This window comes from Rutilus rutilus, assembly GCF_951802725.1.
Source record: "Rutilus rutilus genome assembly, chromosome: 25".
In the NCBI taxonomy this organism is placed as follows: domain Eukaryota; kingdom Metazoa; phylum Chordata; class Actinopteri; order Cypriniformes; family Leuciscidae; genus Rutilus; species Rutilus rutilus.
Window position 1 is genome coordinate 4,514,442 of NC_140229.1, and position 19,236 is coordinate 4,533,677.

General features: G+C 37.0%; 2 protein-coding genes across 4 annotated transcripts; one reads left to right on the forward strand and one right to left on the reverse strand.

The window, feature by feature from the left end:
- Positions 1–1,174: 1,174 nt before the first annotated feature.
- On the forward strand, positions 1,175–3,078 carry snrnp35 (small nuclear ribonucleoprotein 35 (U11/U12)). Of its 2 annotated transcripts, none has more exons than XM_084400145.1 (2): positions 1,175–1,253; positions 2,216–3,078. In XM_084400145.1, exon 2 carries the CDS (start codon positions 2,216–2,218, stop codon positions 2,987–2,989), a length of 774 nt encoding a protein of 257 aa, XP_084256271.1. In that variant the 5' UTR covers positions 1,175–1,253; the 3' UTR covers positions 2,990–3,078. The 2 variants fall into 2 exon arrangements, with proteins under 2 accessions (XP_084256271.1, XP_084256270.1); XM_084400144.1 differs by lacking the exon at positions 1,175–1,253 and adding an exon at positions 1,461–1,597.
- Positions 3,079–5,219: 2,141 nt separating this feature from the next.
- Positions 5,220–18,516, reverse strand: rilpl1 (Rab interacting lysosomal protein-like 1). Of its 2 annotated transcripts, XM_084400141.1 has the most exons (8): positions 17,991–18,516; positions 16,391–16,541; positions 13,557–13,675; positions 12,328–12,573; positions 9,163–9,317; positions 7,933–8,037; positions 6,983–7,070; positions 5,220–5,772 (listed from the first exon to the last, which is right to left on the reverse strand). In XM_084400141.1, the coding sequence occupies exons 1-8, from the start codon at positions 18,276–18,278 to the stop codon at positions 5,767–5,769; spliced, it is 1,158 nt and encodes a 385-aa protein (XP_084256267.1). In that variant the 5' UTR covers positions 18,279–18,516; the 3' UTR covers positions 5,220–5,766. The 2 variants fall into 2 exon arrangements, with proteins under 2 accessions (XP_084256267.1, XP_084256266.1); XM_084400140.1 differs by lacking the exon at positions 6,983–7,070 and having other exon boundaries at positions 5,329–5,772.
- Positions 18,517–19,236: the final 720 nt, after the last annotated feature.

The following is a 19,236-nucleotide window of genomic DNA, read 5'->3' on the forward strand; positions in this document are numbered from 1 at the left end:
GATTAGTGACCTAAAAATGTAGCAGAATGTTTTCAGTATAATTCAGTCCATGTTTTGTCATGATTTTCTTTCAGTCCTACACAATTTTTTTTTTTTTTTTTTTTTTATTACATTTAAACTTCCCAGATTTTCAATGTGGTCTTCCACTTTTAAATAGAAACATGTGGACTTTTTAAAAGTTGTCGTAGATTTTTCCCTAAACCTAACTATCTGGGTTGTCTCCATTCGACGCTTAATAAATAGTCTACCTAACTAACTTGCTTCCCTAACTAGCTTTCTTCCTGCGCAGGAATAATCGACAAACAGACCTTAGCAAATGTCCTTTAAATGCTTTAATCACGGCTGGAGGATCTCTCGAGCAGTTCTCAGAGAATCTCCCCCAAGAAGAAGCTCTGGAGGAGAATCCATTCCATTGAGAATCCCACCAGCTAACACGAATACAACAGTTTTTATAGAATAAGGAGGTATGGCAAAAATGTCATACTGCATTACATAATTTCCCCACAATTTGATTGGTTTTCATAGACAAACCCTTCTGTTACCAGGTGAAGCAAACTTTTGTTTTAATGATAACTTCATTGTTAATCACAAGGTTCAGATTTAGTCATCTGTCTAGTTTCAATTCCCAAACTTGTTATTTATACACTCACACAACCAAAGTCAAAGGGGTATGGCAAAAATACAACATCCAAAAACACAGGACAGAACGTTTTAGTACATTGTGTTTCAAAGTGTTATCATGTTAGGCCTAAAAAGAGAAGTAACGTTAGATGTTAGAAACATGGTTAGTTTAATAAACAGTTTACTATTTTATCTATTAAAAATCTACCACAAAGTCAAAGCCACTCTAAAGGGATTGGTCACCTGTTATTTTCTCACTTTCAAGGTGTTCTAAGCCTGCATGAAGTACTTCTGTTGAACACAAAAGAAGATATTTTGAAGAATGTTTAAGTTTATGGACCCCATTGACTTCCATAGTATAGAGAAAATATCATGGAAGTCAGTGGGGACCAGAAAATGATTGGTTACCCACATTTTTCATAATATCTTCTTTTGTGTTCAATAGAACAAAGAAACACATACAGGGGTTGGAATAACATAAAGGTGAGTAAATTATGACACTTTTCTTTAATTGGTGAACTATCCCTTTAAGACGATGCCCGGTGACGTCAGCGACAACGACACGAACACGGCCCGTCGAACAGCACAGCCGGAGTTTCCACACGGAGAGTTTTAGACGGCGGACCCAGAAGGTTTGTTTTGATGCTTTATTTTATTGTACTGTGGAAAATGTGTGTATTCAGAATTACATTTTTTATATATATATATATCCTTAGTATATGCGGTGTTAGTTAATTCAAAGAGATATGACTGATTTAAACACTCAAATTGTACTGCACATCTTCGTGTGTGCTCGGATTCGGTTTAAAATGACTCTGGATAATATCGTCTGGTTTGTTAACGAGTATAAAAGCAGCATCTTAAAACCTAATGAATCGCCTAAGTAGACAACATTTAAAGGCGTGGAGAGAGGCCGTTTACTAGCTGGTGCAAACGATCAGATGTCCTTGTTTCCACTGATCATTCTCTAATCATGGTGGGTGGTTATTATCTAAAACTATTAAAAAACATTTTCGATAATTAAAATAAAGCTTTGGCAAATTGAAGCAGTAAAATGAACTAAGTAAATGAGAACTAAAACAGAAATGAAAGAAATTAAACCTAAATAGTAATATAAAAAAAACGAATACAAATGGCAAAAAGACAACAAAAGTACTAATATATAAATATAAGTAAAACCTATAATAGTATATAAATAATACTAAAACCAAATACTTAAGATAATCAAATAAAATAGAAGCATGAAACTTTTCATGCATTCAAGACTTTCTTTTCTTAGTCTAGACTTTTTTTTTTTTACTAATGTGAATTTAGTCTGAAATAAAAGTTCATCTTAACATGAAACTGCTGCCATTATTTACTCACCCTCATGTCGTTCCAATACCACTATGCTGTTATTTCCATTTCCTAGTTCTCAAAGGCTGTCAAGCTCTGCAAAGCACTATAAAATTAGTGCATACGACTCGTGCGCTATATTACACGTCTGCGAAGAACGTTAAAAGTTTCACATAGGGTTAAAAAATAATGAGAGAATTCTTCGTTTATTTGAGAGAACTGGATTTTGCATTAATTATTGCATAAACTCTACCATCAGATGATGAGCGAGTGGAGTCCTGTGGCGAAGGTTTACGACCCCCTCAGAGCGGGCAGTATCGATGGCACAGATGTGGACCCGCATGACAGAGCCGTGTGGAGGGGCATGCTGGCCCGCTACCAGCCTAACAAGGGTGTGACCGGTGACCCTCACCTGACGCTGTTCGTGGCACGCCTGAATCCGCAGACGTCTGAGGACAAGCTCCTGGAAGTCTTCTCCAAATTTGGAGACGTCCGCAGGGTGCGTCTGGTCCGAGACATTGTGACGGGTTTCTCCAAGCGCTACGGTTTCGTCGAGTACAAGGAGGAGCGCTCGGTGAAGAGAGCCTGGAGAGACGCCAACAAGCTGGTCGTGGACCAGTACGAGCTCTTTGTGGACTTCGAGCAAGAGCGGACGCTCCAGGGATGGATTCCTCGCCGGCTCGGAGGAGGCCAAGGTGGCCAGAAGGAATCCGGTCAGCTGAGGTTTGGAGGCAGGGACAGACCTTTCCGGAAGCCCATCAATCTGGCATCCATGATGCCCCAGAACCGACCAGCGGATAGATGGGATGCATCAAGCGGGAGGGAGGAAAGGCAAAGAGACCAAGAACAAGATAGGGAACACGGACGATGGAGGGAGAGGAAAAACGACTGGGATAGAGGGAATGAGTGGAATGATAGAGGTTACTACAAAGAGAAAAGAGACTCTAAACACCACCGGGACAGAAGCCGAGAGGAAGACTCCAACAAAAAGGAAGACAGACGACACGGAGACTCTTACAGAGACCGAGAATAAACTTAGCCTGCATTTAACTTTCTTTTCTAAGTCTAGACTTTTTACTAATGTGAATTTAGTTTGAAATAAAAGTTCATGTGAACATGAAACTGCTGCCATTATTTACTCATACAGAATGGACTGGCATTAAGCGGAGTAAATAATGACAAAATGTTCAGTGTTGGGTGAAGTATCCCTTTAAATTTTAATTTTAATAATTGAATGTGTGCCATAGAACAACTCGTTTGTCATACAAATAAAGTTTCAGTGACTATCAAGATGTTTGAAATGAAGAGCAGCAAGTCCTGACAATACATGGTATAAAATAGTTTAATACACAATGAGATGAGTTATGCATAATCCTTCATAATGATACATTTGATCCAGTTCTTGTTGCTGGATATCACTCTCAGTTCTGGAGTTTGCCGTCACGTCGAGTGGCGCACTAGCTGTTCTACAACAGGCATGAATGTCTGAATCACAAAGCTTCCACACGCATTTCCATGCTTTCTCTAAACACAGTGAAAGCACCACTCAAGCAATGCAAAACCGCTGGTGAATGACATTTGTCCACGTGACAGATACTTCAGCCAGATGCCAGTAGTAAACTATGGATTATTAATATTGTTCTGCTTTAATGTGCTGCAGAAACACTTAATGACGCGTCGTTTCATGATTCTAGGGTTTAAACAAAGACATTATCCAGGTTCTTAAATGCAGAACCGACGACATGCTTGTCAATTACCACGGAAAACAAGTTTGATTTGCCACTCAGTTCATAAAACAAACGCAAAATGATGATAATACTGTATAATAGAAGTGTAAGGTGCATTGCAATGAGATAAATGGTCAAATACACAGTGTGTGATTAAAACCACTGTCATGACCATAAGACATCTACGGAAGCGTATTGCATTCACTTGAGGAAAAATAATCTACTCTGTTTTTCTGAATTAACGAGTTAATCATCTCAGAATTACGAGATAATTTTTCATGAATAAAAAGTTTTTGCTGTTTTTCTGAATTAATGACTTAATTATCTCAAAATTATGAGATACATTTTTCTTGAAATAAAATGTATTTGCTCTGTTTTTCTGAATTATTGAGTTAATTAACTCAATAATTCAGAAAAACAGAGCAAAAACTTTTAATTCATTAAAAATTATCTCGTAATTCTGAGATAATTAACTCGTTAATTCAGAAAAACAGAGCAAATACATTTTATTTCAAGAAAAATTATCTCATAATTTTGAGATAATTAAGTCATTAATTCAGAAAAACAGAGCAAAAACTTTTTATTCATGAAAAATTATCTCGTAATTCTGAGATAATTAACTCTTAATTCAGAAAAACAGAGTAGATTATTTTTCCTCAAGTGAATGCAATACGCTTCCGTAGACATCATACACTACTACTGCTACAGTTCGAAAGTTTGGGGTCAGTAAGATTTATTTATTTTAATTCATATTTTTATCCAGTAAGGACGCATTAAATTAATCAGTAAAAACATTTATAATATTAAAAAAGATTCTATTTCAAATAAATGCTGTTGTTGTTTTTTTTTAACGTTTTATTCATTAAAGAATCCTGAAGAAAATGTACATTTTCAACATTGATACTAATAATAAATGTTTCTTAATGCAGCAAATCAGCATATCTTCTGAAGGATCGTGTGACACTGAAGACTCAACTGAAAATTCAGCTTTGATCACAGGAATAAATTACATTTTTAAAATATATTAAAAATGTAAATAGAAAATAGTTCTTTTAAATTGAAATGATATTTCGAAATATTACTGCTTTAGTTTACTGTATTTTTGATTAAGTAAATGCAGCCTTGGAGAGCGGAAGATACTTCTTTTAATGGGGAAAAAGTGACCTCTTCCCACAAAACATAATTCACTTTACCGCAAAAAAACCTTCTGATTTTTATTAAGTTTTGCCCCATAGAGTTCCATTTTGAAGTGCATTACTGTAAATATAACATCTGTTACAAACTGAAGGACGAGTCAAAATGATTTTCCGTGATAATCTACAGCATGCCGTGAGTTTTGAACGTCAGATATTCCTTTAAATTCTCAACATTTCCGAGTGCCAAACGAATCAGGCTACTGTGCAAATTCAAAAAAAAAAAAGTTTTAAATATGATTCATCATATATAATGCCACCATCTTTTTCAGACGATCTCCGGCTTGGGCACGGCTACTGAAAATCTTGAAAAAAATAAAATAATAATAATAATTTTTTTCTTCAGCCACATGCATATTATATTCATGGTTACTCGCCATTGTGTCTCGTTCATAATTCAATTTGAATTAAAAATAGATATGTATCTTATCTACTTAAGGCATCTTCTTTTTAAACATCATCAAGAAAACTGTCTGAAATCTTCTATTCTTCCGCTTACAGTAACTCATCATTTGCAATAGCAATAAAATGTCTAACTATCTAACAAAATAGGCACATAAAACCCCCTAACGGTATTTTTGGATGAAGGTAAGGGCCACAATCTATCAGTAACTCTATAAACAGCCCCGTCCCCCCGTGTTCCCTTTGTGAGCTCATCTGCTTGCAGACGCTGTGCTGTGAAAGTTGACCATGAAAGGGAGCGTAAACGTGGCGTACGGTCACATGGTGCAGGTTAGCGGTTAGTGGCGCGGTGTGTTGGTTACATGTGTTGTAACGCCTCCTGGGCCTGTTCCGTGTACACGTCCTCTTTCACCGCCCACGAGCCCAAGCCGTCTCCCATCTGCGGCATCCTCCTCTGCGAACCTCGGGTTTTGTCCCGGGAAAAGAAGCTAAACCTGTGAACGCAAGACGGGACATCAGCGTCACTTGTTTTCAGTGCCATGCAAGATTGTGTCCATAAACTATGATTATAAAACTAGATTGATTCATATACATTTGGGTGTTGTTGGGGCTACTTATTATATGTTTTTGTGAAACGCTCAAGAAATGTTCAAGTGTCATTTTGTATTGATGATAATGCACAGCTAATTTATGGTTATATTGAGTAATGTCATATTTCACATCAGAATTTCATTATTTTGATGATAATTTGCTAGATTCTCATTACCATAATGCAAAAAAAGTCTAGATTATGCTTTTCTGAAATAAAAGCATCATGAATAAAATTAAATCAGCATTAATAAAATGAAATTATTATTATATTAAATTAATAATACTTAAATTCAACACTGTATTTAGTGTAAAATGTGTATATATATATATATAAAATGTATAGGTTTTCATCATTTTGACAAATATTATAAATATAACCTGACAATTTTCTGACAATATATATATATTTTTTTGCAATGTTATTTTAGAATGTTTAAATATATATAAATATACAAAATATATGTGTATATAATTGTCTATAATTTGTGTATATAATTTGATTTTGGCACAAAATATGATGTTTTGGCATCATTATTATTCTAATGTAGAAATGCAAAAACAAAACAAACAACCCCCCCCCCCATTTACACAAATATAATATCTTGCTAGACATGTTTCACACTACCATAACCGTATCCCTACAGCATTACTAATGTCTTCCCAGATATAAACTAAGTTACAGAAAGCATCTCGTAAATGCTAAATATTTAGTTTGCTGTGTGTTCGTACTCTTGCTTGACATTTCAGCTCATACAGGCAGTGACAATCAAGCGCTCAATCTTCCTACGCATCTATAAAGCACACTTTTAGTTGACACAAAGTAGTGACACAATGTTATATCACTGGTTACAGCGCAGCACGAGTGTTAGAGGAGTGAGCGGGAGTTTGATTCTGACTGGCTGATTCTAACGATCCTCCTTTCTGATTGGTCGCACAGATAGCCCCACAATCAGCCAATCAGAATGTGCTCTTTACGATCAGTGGCTCTAATGAGGGGGGGGGGGGGGGGGGGGGGGTGAGATGAGGGGGCCATGCAGCTCCATCACATGCAAGGGGAGGATAAGGGTGTTAAAACAGCAGAGAACACAAAGGTGAACCACCAAAAGGTCGTACAAGGGAAATAAGTCGTCTGATTGGCTGTAAAGTGGGGTCATCTGCAATCAACCCAGCCGCCACCATCGGCATAATGGCTGTGAAGATCCTGTTACAAAGAGGCACAGATATGGAGAGTTGAACAGAGAGAAGATACACCCAGAACCACCTGTAGTGTCCCGTTTCTAAAAGAGTCTTTCAGATGCATATGGCAGCATTAATGATGGTCATGCCTTAAGATGTGTCATATCATGTCATAAAACTCTGTCAGCCTGCAGTTAAGTGAATGTGTAACTGCTTTTTCATGGTTCATAGTGTTCATGTCATGGGTTCAATTCCCCCAAAAATGCATGAACTGATCAAATGCATACTTTCACTATTGCACAGATATGTAAAGTTGGGATATATATTATATTCAGCTTTATTCACATACATGCTCACATAAAGCTATATTTATACTATATAGCAAATCTCAACTGCTTTTCCTTGCTAAATGTAACTATATTAATCGCCCAGCTCTTCCTATATATATATATATATATATAAGTATGTCCAAACTTCATCTGCATACATACAGTATATAGACATATGGTGATACTGCATATATTAGCTTGTATCGTCACAAAACTATATTATCACCCAGCTCTAATCTGTTAAAAGGCAGAAGATATTACGATTATTGTAAACATTAACCATGATTTTCTGTAAAGCTGCTTTGAAACAATGTGTAATGTGTGAAAAGTGCTATATCAATAAATATGACATGACTTGAGAAATGCATGAACATTTCTAAATCATTGCCCGCGACGCAACAGTTTAGCTCTGCTGAACCTCTAAGCAACATTTGTGGGCATCATATGTGCGCTCTCAACACAAGATCAAAATGGTGCTGATTTAGAGCGATTAATTATGTTTGTACTATATGAATGTGCAAGTGTGTGTAGAAGTTTGGCTCTTTTAGCGGTACGCACAGTCGCTTTATCCCCGACTCGGGCTGAAAGCTGGAGCGAGAGCTTGGCCGAAGGGTAGGAGAGAGATCTGGCAGCGGCGGCCCCATTTCCTCCTCCTGTTCTTCACTGTAAATGTGATTAAAAAATAAGTCATACATTATATATATATATATACAGACCCTTTCCAAAAAATGTGAATATCATGGAAACGTTTATTTATTTCCATAATTCCATTCAGAACGTTAAACTTCCATAGATTATAGATTCAGGGCCCACTTAAACGATTTCAAGTATTTAGTTGTTTATTTGTACATAATTTGGGCTTCCAGCTCATAAAACCCACGAAAACAGGATTTCAAAAAATTAAGAATATTACATGAAATCACACAGTAATTACACAGTGATACCATGGTCATTGAACCAGGTTTTGGTTATTTTGGCAGTGTGGGCAGGTGCAAATCCTGCTGGAAAATGAAGGAAGCATCTCCATAAAGCTCGTCTGCTGAAGGAAGCATGAAGTGCTCTGGAAATGTCCTGGTAGACGGCTGCGTTGAGTGGACAGCACAGTGGACCAACGCCAGCCGATGACCAACACAGACTGTGGAAACTTCACACTGGACTTCAAGCATCTTGGATTGTTTGCCTGTCCATTCTTCCTCCAGACTCTGGGACCTTGGTGTCCAAATGAGATGCAAAATTTGCTCTCATCAGAAAAGAGGACTTTGGCTCCACTGTGCTTTATTAAATCCAGAGTCAACGCAGCCGTCTACCAGGACATCTTCAGAGCACTTCATGCTTCCTTCATTTTCCAGCAGGATTTGCACCTGCCCACACTGCCAAAATAACCCAAACCTGGTTCAATGACCATGGTATCACTGTGTAATTACTGTGTGATTTCATGTAATATTCTAATTTTTTGAAATCCTGTTTTCGTGGGTTTTATGAGCTGGAAGCCCAAATTATGTACAAATAAACAACTAAATACTTGAAATAGTTTAAGTTGTGGGCCCTGAATCTATAATCTATGGAAGTTTAACGTTTTGAATGGAATTATGGAAATAAATAAACTTTTCCATGATATTCTAATTTTTTGGAAAGGGTCTGTATATATACTCAAGTAGTCATATAATTAATATAAACTATCAAAAACTATATATAATATATATTATTTGTAATAATAAGTTATAATTAAGAACATTTCATGAAATTTCTCAAAAAAATATGTCTGACCAAATTGTAAAGATGGCTAACCTTCTGTAATAGGCGATTTCCTCCTGCAACATGAAGACTTTAGCTTTCAGCTCATTGCGCTCATGCAGGACGTCCCGCAGCTCTTGCAGGGTGAATCGCGGGCGGTTCGGGTCTTTCGGATCTAGAGTGGACATGTCATCATCACACAGCGCCTCCTGGTGGATGAGAGGAACACTTACAGTCACATACACCAGTCTTCACACAGAACAACTGAGGAGACACAAACATCAGAGCATCCTCAAAAAGACACAAGTATCACCTTGGTTTCACTGCTGTTAATGCACAACAACAAAACACACACCGCAAGACACATTCAGTTGTTTCTAAAGACCCAATCAAATTGAAATTAGAGTTTGCTGGCTTTTAGTTCATATCTGACAACTGATATTTTCCTATGCACAACTGCACTACATATAAACCTCGAAGGTTTGGGGTCAGTGAGACCTTTTTAAAGAAAACTTTGATTCAGCAAAGACATTTTGACATTATTTTGAATAAATGCTGTTCTTTTGATCTTTAAAACATTAAAAATCTTACTGAGAGGACATATTAAATTTGAAATAGATAAAATGATGAATAGCTGTTGAGTACTTCCTGTTTCAATGGGAAATATGTCAGCAAGATAAAAAAAAAAGGGGTCTTTCACACAACATCCCTTTGCTTTCATATCACAAGGCCATTATGACAGCTGACTCTCATTGTAAATGTAAATGAACTACAGTACATGATTGGTGCCTTTTTTTATTTTACAGTAGACCGCAAGCTCTCTGTTATGATCTACTATGATCTCATGATCATCGATGAGTTAACATTTAATTCAGTCACATGGTTTGCATTCAGTACAAACACTTGCACACATGCAGACTGCATTTACAGTCAGGCATTCGCCAGCTGATACTCTGCATCTGTGTGAAGGACTAAAGCCGTTAGTGCACTACTCTTACGGTCTGTTGCATGCTGGTACAGAACCAGCTGCACACACTCGTGCTAACAGTCGCAGATATGGGTCAGGTGTTAGTTTACACTCCATGCTATCCTTAGAGCTGCCGCTGCAGGGTTACCCATAAAAACACAGCCTCTTCATCATCCTTCTCCTCCTCCTCACTGTCATCTGTCAGGGCTCCCGGGGCCCCTGTGTGGGGGGTGAGACGGAGGGGACCCTCCTCGATCTCCAGGCCCCCGGCGAGCAGCTCAGAAGCTAAATCCTGACCCCAGGAAGGGGCCGCTTTAGTCGACTGTGGTCACAAACATGTGGATTGCAACTAACATTTTATCTGGAGTGTTTGTTTGGGTGAATAGTTCAAATAATCAACTGAACAAATTGCCACAAAATCAGAGTTATAAAAACACAATCTAGCAGTTTCATTTCTTCTTTCGAGTTTTCTTTGCCAAAACAAAACAAAACAATGCAGTCTTTCATATATCATGTATATTACAGGCACAAAAAGATTAAAACAATCACAATTAATCTCATGACTTTTTGCAATTATTATTGTGATTCATCTCAAATTTTAAGCTATGATGATAATTAAATTCGTTCAAAATTGTGCAAATAACTTCTGTGTTCTGTTAAATCTCATCTGAATTTGATTTCTAAGCAAATGTACCATGCAATTGTTCTCTCGCCATATTTACTGATACAAGCCACTGTCAAAAGAAGTAAATTTGTGAACTGCCTTAAATGTAACTGTGTTAAACATCTCTGAGGTTAACAAATGAACCCTGGCAGCCACTGATAATATAGCCTATATTGGCACCTTAAACACTGCGGTTCAAAAGTTTGGGGTCATTAAGATTTTTTCTAAAGAAATTAATACTTTTATTCTGCAAGGATGCATCAAGATTTCTATTTCCTTTTCGATTTCTGTTCTTCTGAACTTTCTATTCATCAAAGAATCCTGAAAAAATATGTATCACGGATTTCAACATTGATAATAATAAGAATAATAAATGTTTCTTTTTTGAGCAGCAAATCCTTGGTGAGCATAAGAGACTTAAAAATCTCACGACCCCAAACTTTTGAATGAACTTGCAATGCAAATGACTTTACTTAGTTCTGTTCAAAAATCTCAACTGCATTTGATTTCTAAACAAACATCACTTTTTCATCAGCATTTGCTGATAAACAATCTGTTTAAACGCAAGCATATGTGCGAACTGCATTAAATTAAACATATTCAATGAATCCCAAAAGTTCACAATTCAACCCTGGCAGCCCTAATTAATAAATAGTTGCACCTCAAATATACTGTCTACTGATTTATCTCCTCATCCTAGATTCCTCTGTGACTGTGACTCACTGATGTTTCATTCTGACTCATTACGGTCACCATGTGAACATTCCAATGCTTTATATCACACTTACTTCCTTTAAATAGAAATAGAAATGACTGAATGCTGCAGTTGAACACTGAATTGGCTCAATGCATTGGAATCAAGCAAAGACGCAATGGAAAATTACATTTCATAACCCATTAATGCTGGGGCCACACCAGAAGATATTTAAATCTTATAAGATTTTCAAAATGTGAGAGACCACAAACATGAGGACAAAAACTCCTAGATTTAACCGTTTTGCTCCTATAGTGTGTGGTGTGCCGCGATGTGAAGAAGAAAACACACCACATACGAACAGATTTTCAACCAGAGCCCCGACTGTGAACACGGGAAATCTCGTAAAATCTCACGAGACTTCAGAATAAACATAGTGTTTGGAAAGCTTTTGACAGAACATTGCCACAAATCGACAAGCTAATCCTCCATCTCTGATGTCCATATCCATTTCACTCTGTGCTGCGCCTTGACTGCGGTTGTTATGCTTCCTTCTTCTGTCAGCTCGCGTTCTGATTGGGTATCGTTTCGTTTCACCGTTTGCCCCCACACATCAGGGTTTCTGATCGTAAGCATGTTGAATAATAACCCAATACGATTCGCGTTCTTCCGAGCAAGTTCGGTCACTCTTAACACACCTCACACCACAGGAAAATCTGATAAGATAATCTGTTGAACCATCAAGATAATCGGGACTTCACTTAGGATTGTCGGAAGGGGAGAAATCGGCCCGAATATCTTGTGGTGTGGCCCCAGCATTAGCAGAAAATTGCTAAACAATATGCATGTATAAAACCAACACGACTGAAGCAACATCCATCTCCATTCACGTACCTTTGCAGGTGAGGGTGGCCCTACAGGCTCCTCTGTCTCAGCGCTGGTCTTGCCTTGCTCTTTCAGTCGCTCCTTAAGACGGGTCACTTCCTGTCGCAGGCTCCCGAGCTCCTGCTGTCTTGCCTGACCGGACGCCTCCAGCTCCACCTTCTGCTGGATCAGGGATTTACCCTGAGCCTCCACCACCGTGATCTTATGCCTCAGGTCGTGGTTGATCTTCATCAGCCGGTTCAACTGCTGCTGGAGCTGGAAGAAATTCAACAGCATTTGCAATGCATTAAACATCCACAATATGATGAATCGCAGAGTGAAACTTTGATTGCTTATCCAGCAAAAAGACTCAGGGCCCTATTTTAAGCGCATGGTCTAAAGCGCAGGGCGCAAGTTCACTTAGGGCGAGTCCGAATCCACTTTTGCTAGTTTAACGGGAAAAATGGTCGGCGGCCCCGGCGCATGGTCCAAAAGGGTTGGCCCTATTCTCATAATGAGTAATGGGTGTGGTTTGGGATTTCCGTGCGTTAAACCAATCAGAGTCTCATCTCCCATTCCCTTTAAATGCCAGTTGCGCTCGCGTCATGGCGGATTCGCTATTTACATGACGGAATTTGATAGTGGAAAGACCGAACGCGTCTCCAGAGCGCAAACGGATCTGCGAGTGCGCAAGCAGAACATCTACGGGACAAGCCGGATTCCACCATATCTTTATGTACACAATAATAATCTTTTACATTGTAATCCTTTCATTTTAAATATTTGCCATGTTTGTGTGCTGCTGTGCGTCCCTGTGTGTTTAATAAGCAGAGTGTACGCGCGTTGTGGACCCGCCTATAGGCGCACATTACTAACGCGCTCTTTAAATAACACAAAAAATATTGCACCATTGACTTTAGACCAGGTTTGAGTTGGTCAATGGCTCAGTCTATTTCTGTTCCTCAAAATAGCAACGCGCCAACAATGCGCCAGAACACACCTCGCTTTCAGACCAGCAGCCCATGGACGCACAAATGCATTTGCTATTTAAACAACGCGGCGCAGGACGTGAAAATGATAACTGCGTCGGGCTGAAACTAGCAAAAAACACTTGCTTGCCGCTGCATTGCGCCGGGTGTAAGATAGGGCCCTCAGAGACAGTCATTACATTTTGACGAAGACTTTGACATCTTTCTGTCTTGTTTTCTTGAGTTAAATCAGTGCTCTAATGGGTTTTGATCAGAAACATAGTTCCTTACCGCTTCAACGTCCTCGTTTTTGAGCGTCAGCTCACGGTCTTTGGCGCGGATCTCGTCTCGCTGTTTATCTACAACTTCCTTCAGCTTTTTCATCACCTGCCGCTCCCTCTCAGTCATACCTGGCATCAAAAATTTAAAACAGCCTCATTTACTACACAGGGAACTGACACTCAAAAGAAATATCATATTTAATCGATAACATATTGGGCATTTTTGATCGGCACACTAGTTGCAGGAAGTTTCAAGGTTAGGTTCTTGTTTTGCATGGACCAGGTCACTGGAAAGATACAAGAAGTCTGACGGACACTGTAAGCAAATAACTTCTTATCTGAGTGCCCATGTTGCTGCTCTTAAAATAGATCTGTGTCCGTGCAGAGCATCTGACACACAACCACTGACACACTTCACATTTGTCATGACCTAGAAATATTATGCGTTGCCGGCCTTTAATGAATATTCAGAGTTAAATACAACTTAAGTTTTCTATTAATTGAATTTTAATTATAGGGCCTAAAACTAACTTTTTGCCACACCTGCCAATGGCCGATGACTTAGATACCAGCTAAAATTCACAATTCTCTATTCCAGTTTCGATACCACAGCTAAAACTACTAACCTAACTAATATAAATTTAAAACATTATTAAAGACGAGTAACAGTAGTTTTCAGGTAGAGACATTAAATAAAGTAATTAAATGTAAAATAACACTAGATAGTCTTCACTGTATAAATTAAACATAGATTAATCCTTAATAAAGTTTCAGTTTCTCTGCAGCAGGAATATTAGGCTGCTGTCACTTTAAGAGCTAATGCACAGATCCATTGATACTCTACACAAGCGTTTTCTTTCTCAACTGTTCACGTTCACTCAAGCTGTAACTGACTGTGTTTACTAGGATACTTGCCGAGACGGGCATTTTTGACATCATTTTGTGTAAATATGTCCGTTCAAGTGCAAGAAGACGTGAAAACACAGCTCATTTCAGTGTTCGCGCTCTGTTGGAGACGTGGCTTTCTGGATGTCTGCTTTAATGACAAAAGGTCAAATAAGTGAGCAAGTTACAAATATTGATATCGGCCCAAAAAAAATATTAGGGATGCAATGATAGGATTTTTTGGGACGTTTTTATTATATACGTTAATATACATTAATATATATTAACATTTACTCATTTTTGATAAGCAGACGCTTATCAATATATACACTACCGTTCAAAAGTTTGGGGTCAGTAAGTTTTCTTAATGTTTTTAAAAGAAGCATCTTCTGCTCACCAAGGCTGCATTTATTTGATAAAAAACAATAAAAAAAAACAGTATTATTGTGAAATATTATGACAATTTAAAATGACTGTTTTCTATTTTAATATATTTTAAACTGTAATTTATTCCTGTGATCAAAGCTGAATTTTCAGCATCATTACTCCAGTCTTCAGTGTCACATGATCCTTCAGAAATCATTCTAATATGATGATTTGATGCTCAAGAAACATTCATTATTATTATCAATGTTGAAAACGGTTGTGTAAAATTTTTTTTCTAAACTCTTTGATGAATAGAAAGTTCAAAAGAACAGCATTTATTTAAAATAGAATATTTTCTAACATTATAAATGTCTTTACTGTAACTTTTGATCAGTTTAACTCATCCTTGATAAATAAAAGTATTGATTTATTTTATTTCTTTCCCCCAAAAATAAAAATAAAATTCTTACTGACCCCAAACTTTTGAACGGTAGTGTTTAATATTACAAAAGCTTTAGATTTCAGATAAATGCTGTTCTTTTCAACTTTCTATTCATCATAGCATCATGAAATAAAAATGTAAATAACTGTTTTCAACACTGATAATAATCATAAATATGTCTTGAGCATCAAATCATCATATTAGAATGATTTCTGAAGGATCATGTCACACTGAAGACTGGAGTAATGATGCTGAAAATTCAGCTTTGATCACAGGAATAAATTACACTTTACTGTATATTCACATAGAAAACAGCTGTTTTAAATTGGAATAATATTTCACTATATGACTGTTTTTGTTGGTATTTTTAATCAAATAAATGCAGCCTTGGTGAGCAGAAGATACTTCTTTTAAAAACATTAAAAATCTTACTGACTCCAAACTTTTGAACAGTAGTGTATATATATATATATATATATATATATATATATATATATATATATATATATATATAACTTTAATATTAATATATTACTTTATATTATATAATTATTATTACATTTATATTTATCACAGGTGCTGTCCATATACATAAGCTGTAAATGACCCAGAATATTATTTTGAGCATTCTGTTCAAACAGCTCTTTGCATCTTTGCATCAGCGTTGAGAGCGGCGCTGGAATGTTTGTGTAAACAGCTGCGCTCTGCGTCTGACACTGGATCAGACTGTTCTGACGGCACGTGAGTGTGTCAGAGGCACTGTGGAGTCTCTGTGCCGCTCGTGCAGTAATCGCACTGCCTCGTCTTCTGTCACATGGAGAAGGGACGCTTTGTGCAGCGTTTGTGTCAGTTCCTAAATGGCTGAAAGAATGTGTGAGAATTCCTATGGGCACGATCACATGTGTTTGCTTTGTATCCGGTACAGGCATGCTGGGAAAAACGTTCCACATGGAATACTTGCTGACTACATAGTGCATATTTTGTGTCATTTTGTGTTTTTAATACAATCAAATAAGTCAAGTACGGTTGTATTTCATCACATTGGAAATGGAAGATCAAGTGGAGCGCAGTGCATTGTGGGATATGGAGTTTCACACCGTTTGAGACTGACACAATGCTTTATTTTTATGACCACTGAGCTTTAAGACTACCTTCCTGTTTCTGTATGTCCTCTTCCGACATCGGGTACTCTTTGACGGACAGGTTGTTGAGCAGTGTTTTGTTTTCCTCCTGCAGCTGGGAGATCTGGGACAACAGATCCTGGGCTTCTCCTCTCCACACATCCTCCACCAACTCCAGCTCCTGTTCACACACACACACACACACACACATTTCAGAAGTGGCTCATAAAATATACATGAGTGTATATTTAACAACTGACCTTCACTGGAGTTACGTAACGTCTGAAACAATAAGCAAAAAACACACAAAGCAGGAGGAGCATAATAACATATTCACAGAAGGACAAAAGCTGTATTCAGGGCTGGGCGATATGGCCCAAAAATCATATCTCGACTGAATGCCAATATATAGTATAAACTTGGTATTTTCTACATTTCTTTATTTAGATTTTTTTTTTTTTAAATCTGTATTAATTAAAAAAACACAGTTATTTCACAATCCTGCCCAGTGTTGTCCTACAAACTGTTCATATTGAAGGCTATGAAAACAAATATAGTGAATGTAAACATGTAGGCTATGCTATATATTATGTGCAAAAATAGGTTTAATTTCACATTAAGTTCTAAACACTGTAACATTACAATCTAAAAACAAAATTATGCTTTTTTTGAGCACAATTTAAACATACTAAACTAAAACTAAAAATGAATGAAAACAATAGCACAGACTAATTATATTAGGTTAATTGATTACCTCATTACAATTGTCAATTTACAGTAACTGCTATTGTAAAATACACTCACTTGTAGGATTCAAATTCTACAAATATTTTAGCAAAATACAGCTATTTTACTCAGAATTATTGGGCTCTTTTTCAGATGCGCTCGCACCGAACGACTGTATATCGATATAAACAGTACTGCCCGTTTATAAAAAATATATAGATATATCAAACAAACTCGAGGCCACCCAGCCCTAACTCATATGTCTGCTCATAGGCAGATATTAATGTAAAAAACAAAATTATTTTTATATTATGTGAGAATCTCATGTGCTACACTTGTACGTGGTATTCTTTAAAGCACCATAAAGTACCATGTAAATAAATCTGATCTGTGCTCACTGTCCCAGTGGACACGATGTTACGTGACGGTGATGGACTGTGGTTCAGTTCCATCATTTCCTGTCCAGGGCAGGAACTTAGAATTTCCTATGTATACATTATGTATTCCTATGTATTTCCTTATATTTCCTATGAAACATCACTTCTGAAACAACTTCATAATGTGATGTGTAGTAGAAGTAGTAGGAAAAAACAGTATATATGTAATGTTATTAATGATTAACGAATAGTAATTACATATCAAAAATTAATATTAATTATATATAAATATAAACATTTAATATATATATATATATATATATATATATATATATATATACATATATATATATATAATGTTAATAATAATAATTTACAATCTATACATTAAATTACATATATTTATTAGTGTAAAATGAATTACATATAAAATATTTATATTAATTAAATACAATAAATATAAACATATAAATATATTTATTCTTTAATAATATATATATATATATTCCTCGAGCCTATAAAAGCACCTTTTTATGTTTCTTCTCCTTCTCCAGTCTGTCCATCCGCTCCAGTCGGAGTCGGTCCAGCTCCAGGCGCAGCTCCTCGGTCTCTGGGCTGATGCTGTTCCGGCTCACCAGAACCTCCAGGATCTCCAGCACCCGGACCACTTTGGGCATGAGGCGGGATAGAGCCTCGCATCCGTACTGATCGATAATGCGCTCGAACTCCTGACCCACCACTGCGGCGATATCGTACACGTCCATCACGGTCAGATCCGCCACGTTCTTCTCCAGCGCCGAACCGAAATCCTCCATGACCGTCTCTGGAACGTTACGTCCCTGAAGTTCGTTTCCTTCTAAACTTTCTCAGTCCCTTTCAGTAGCCAAACAGATCCCCAAAGCCCTCTAAAACCTCGCTAACGACACCTCGTCAAGAATAAAGGCCATTTCGGGGTATTTTTAGGCCGAATTGGACCGAGATAAGAGTTGTCCCATTGCGGTTCGGTTTCCCTGCCCTTATTTATTCCTGAGCGGCGCTTCATCTACTGCGCATGCGCACAGCCGAGGCCGCTGTGAATGTGAAATCACTGTCAAGCGCCACACTGACCTACCGTATTATTGTTCTTGGGTAGTTTAACGGTGTTGATAAGAATATCAAAGTATTAAAGGGTAGTTGACAGAACATATCAAGCAGTGACAGTGTGACACGAACGCAAAAATATTGTAAACATTTTATAATTATATGTATATTACGTATAATTAATTTTTATAAACTCATATTAAATGAGAATATTAAATTGAATTTGTATTCACAGTTTCAATGTAACATGTTTTAAATGCCTTAAAAAAAATTAACCATGGTTTAATATAGTAAAAGTGTAGTAACCATGTTTTTGGGCGGATTGATTACCATTTGTATAACCACAGTTTTCCTAAAAATACCATGGTTAAACTATGGTTAGTGTAGTAACACCATGGTTAAATTGTAGCTACCATTGTTTAACTATATTAACCATGTTTTATTTTATTTTTTAATTGTACTGAAACCATGGTTAATAATCGTATTGGAATTAAAAACAATAAACAAAAACATCACTTTCACAACATAATTAATTCTTTTTTATTTACTTAAGTTTGCATTTACAACTTTAAGAACATTTACTTAAATAAACTAAAATGTGTAAAAAGATCCCAAATATAGTACCAGCCATTGATGGCGCTGATAAACAAAAATAGCCTGGAAAACAAATAAAATCAATTACCTGATAAAATG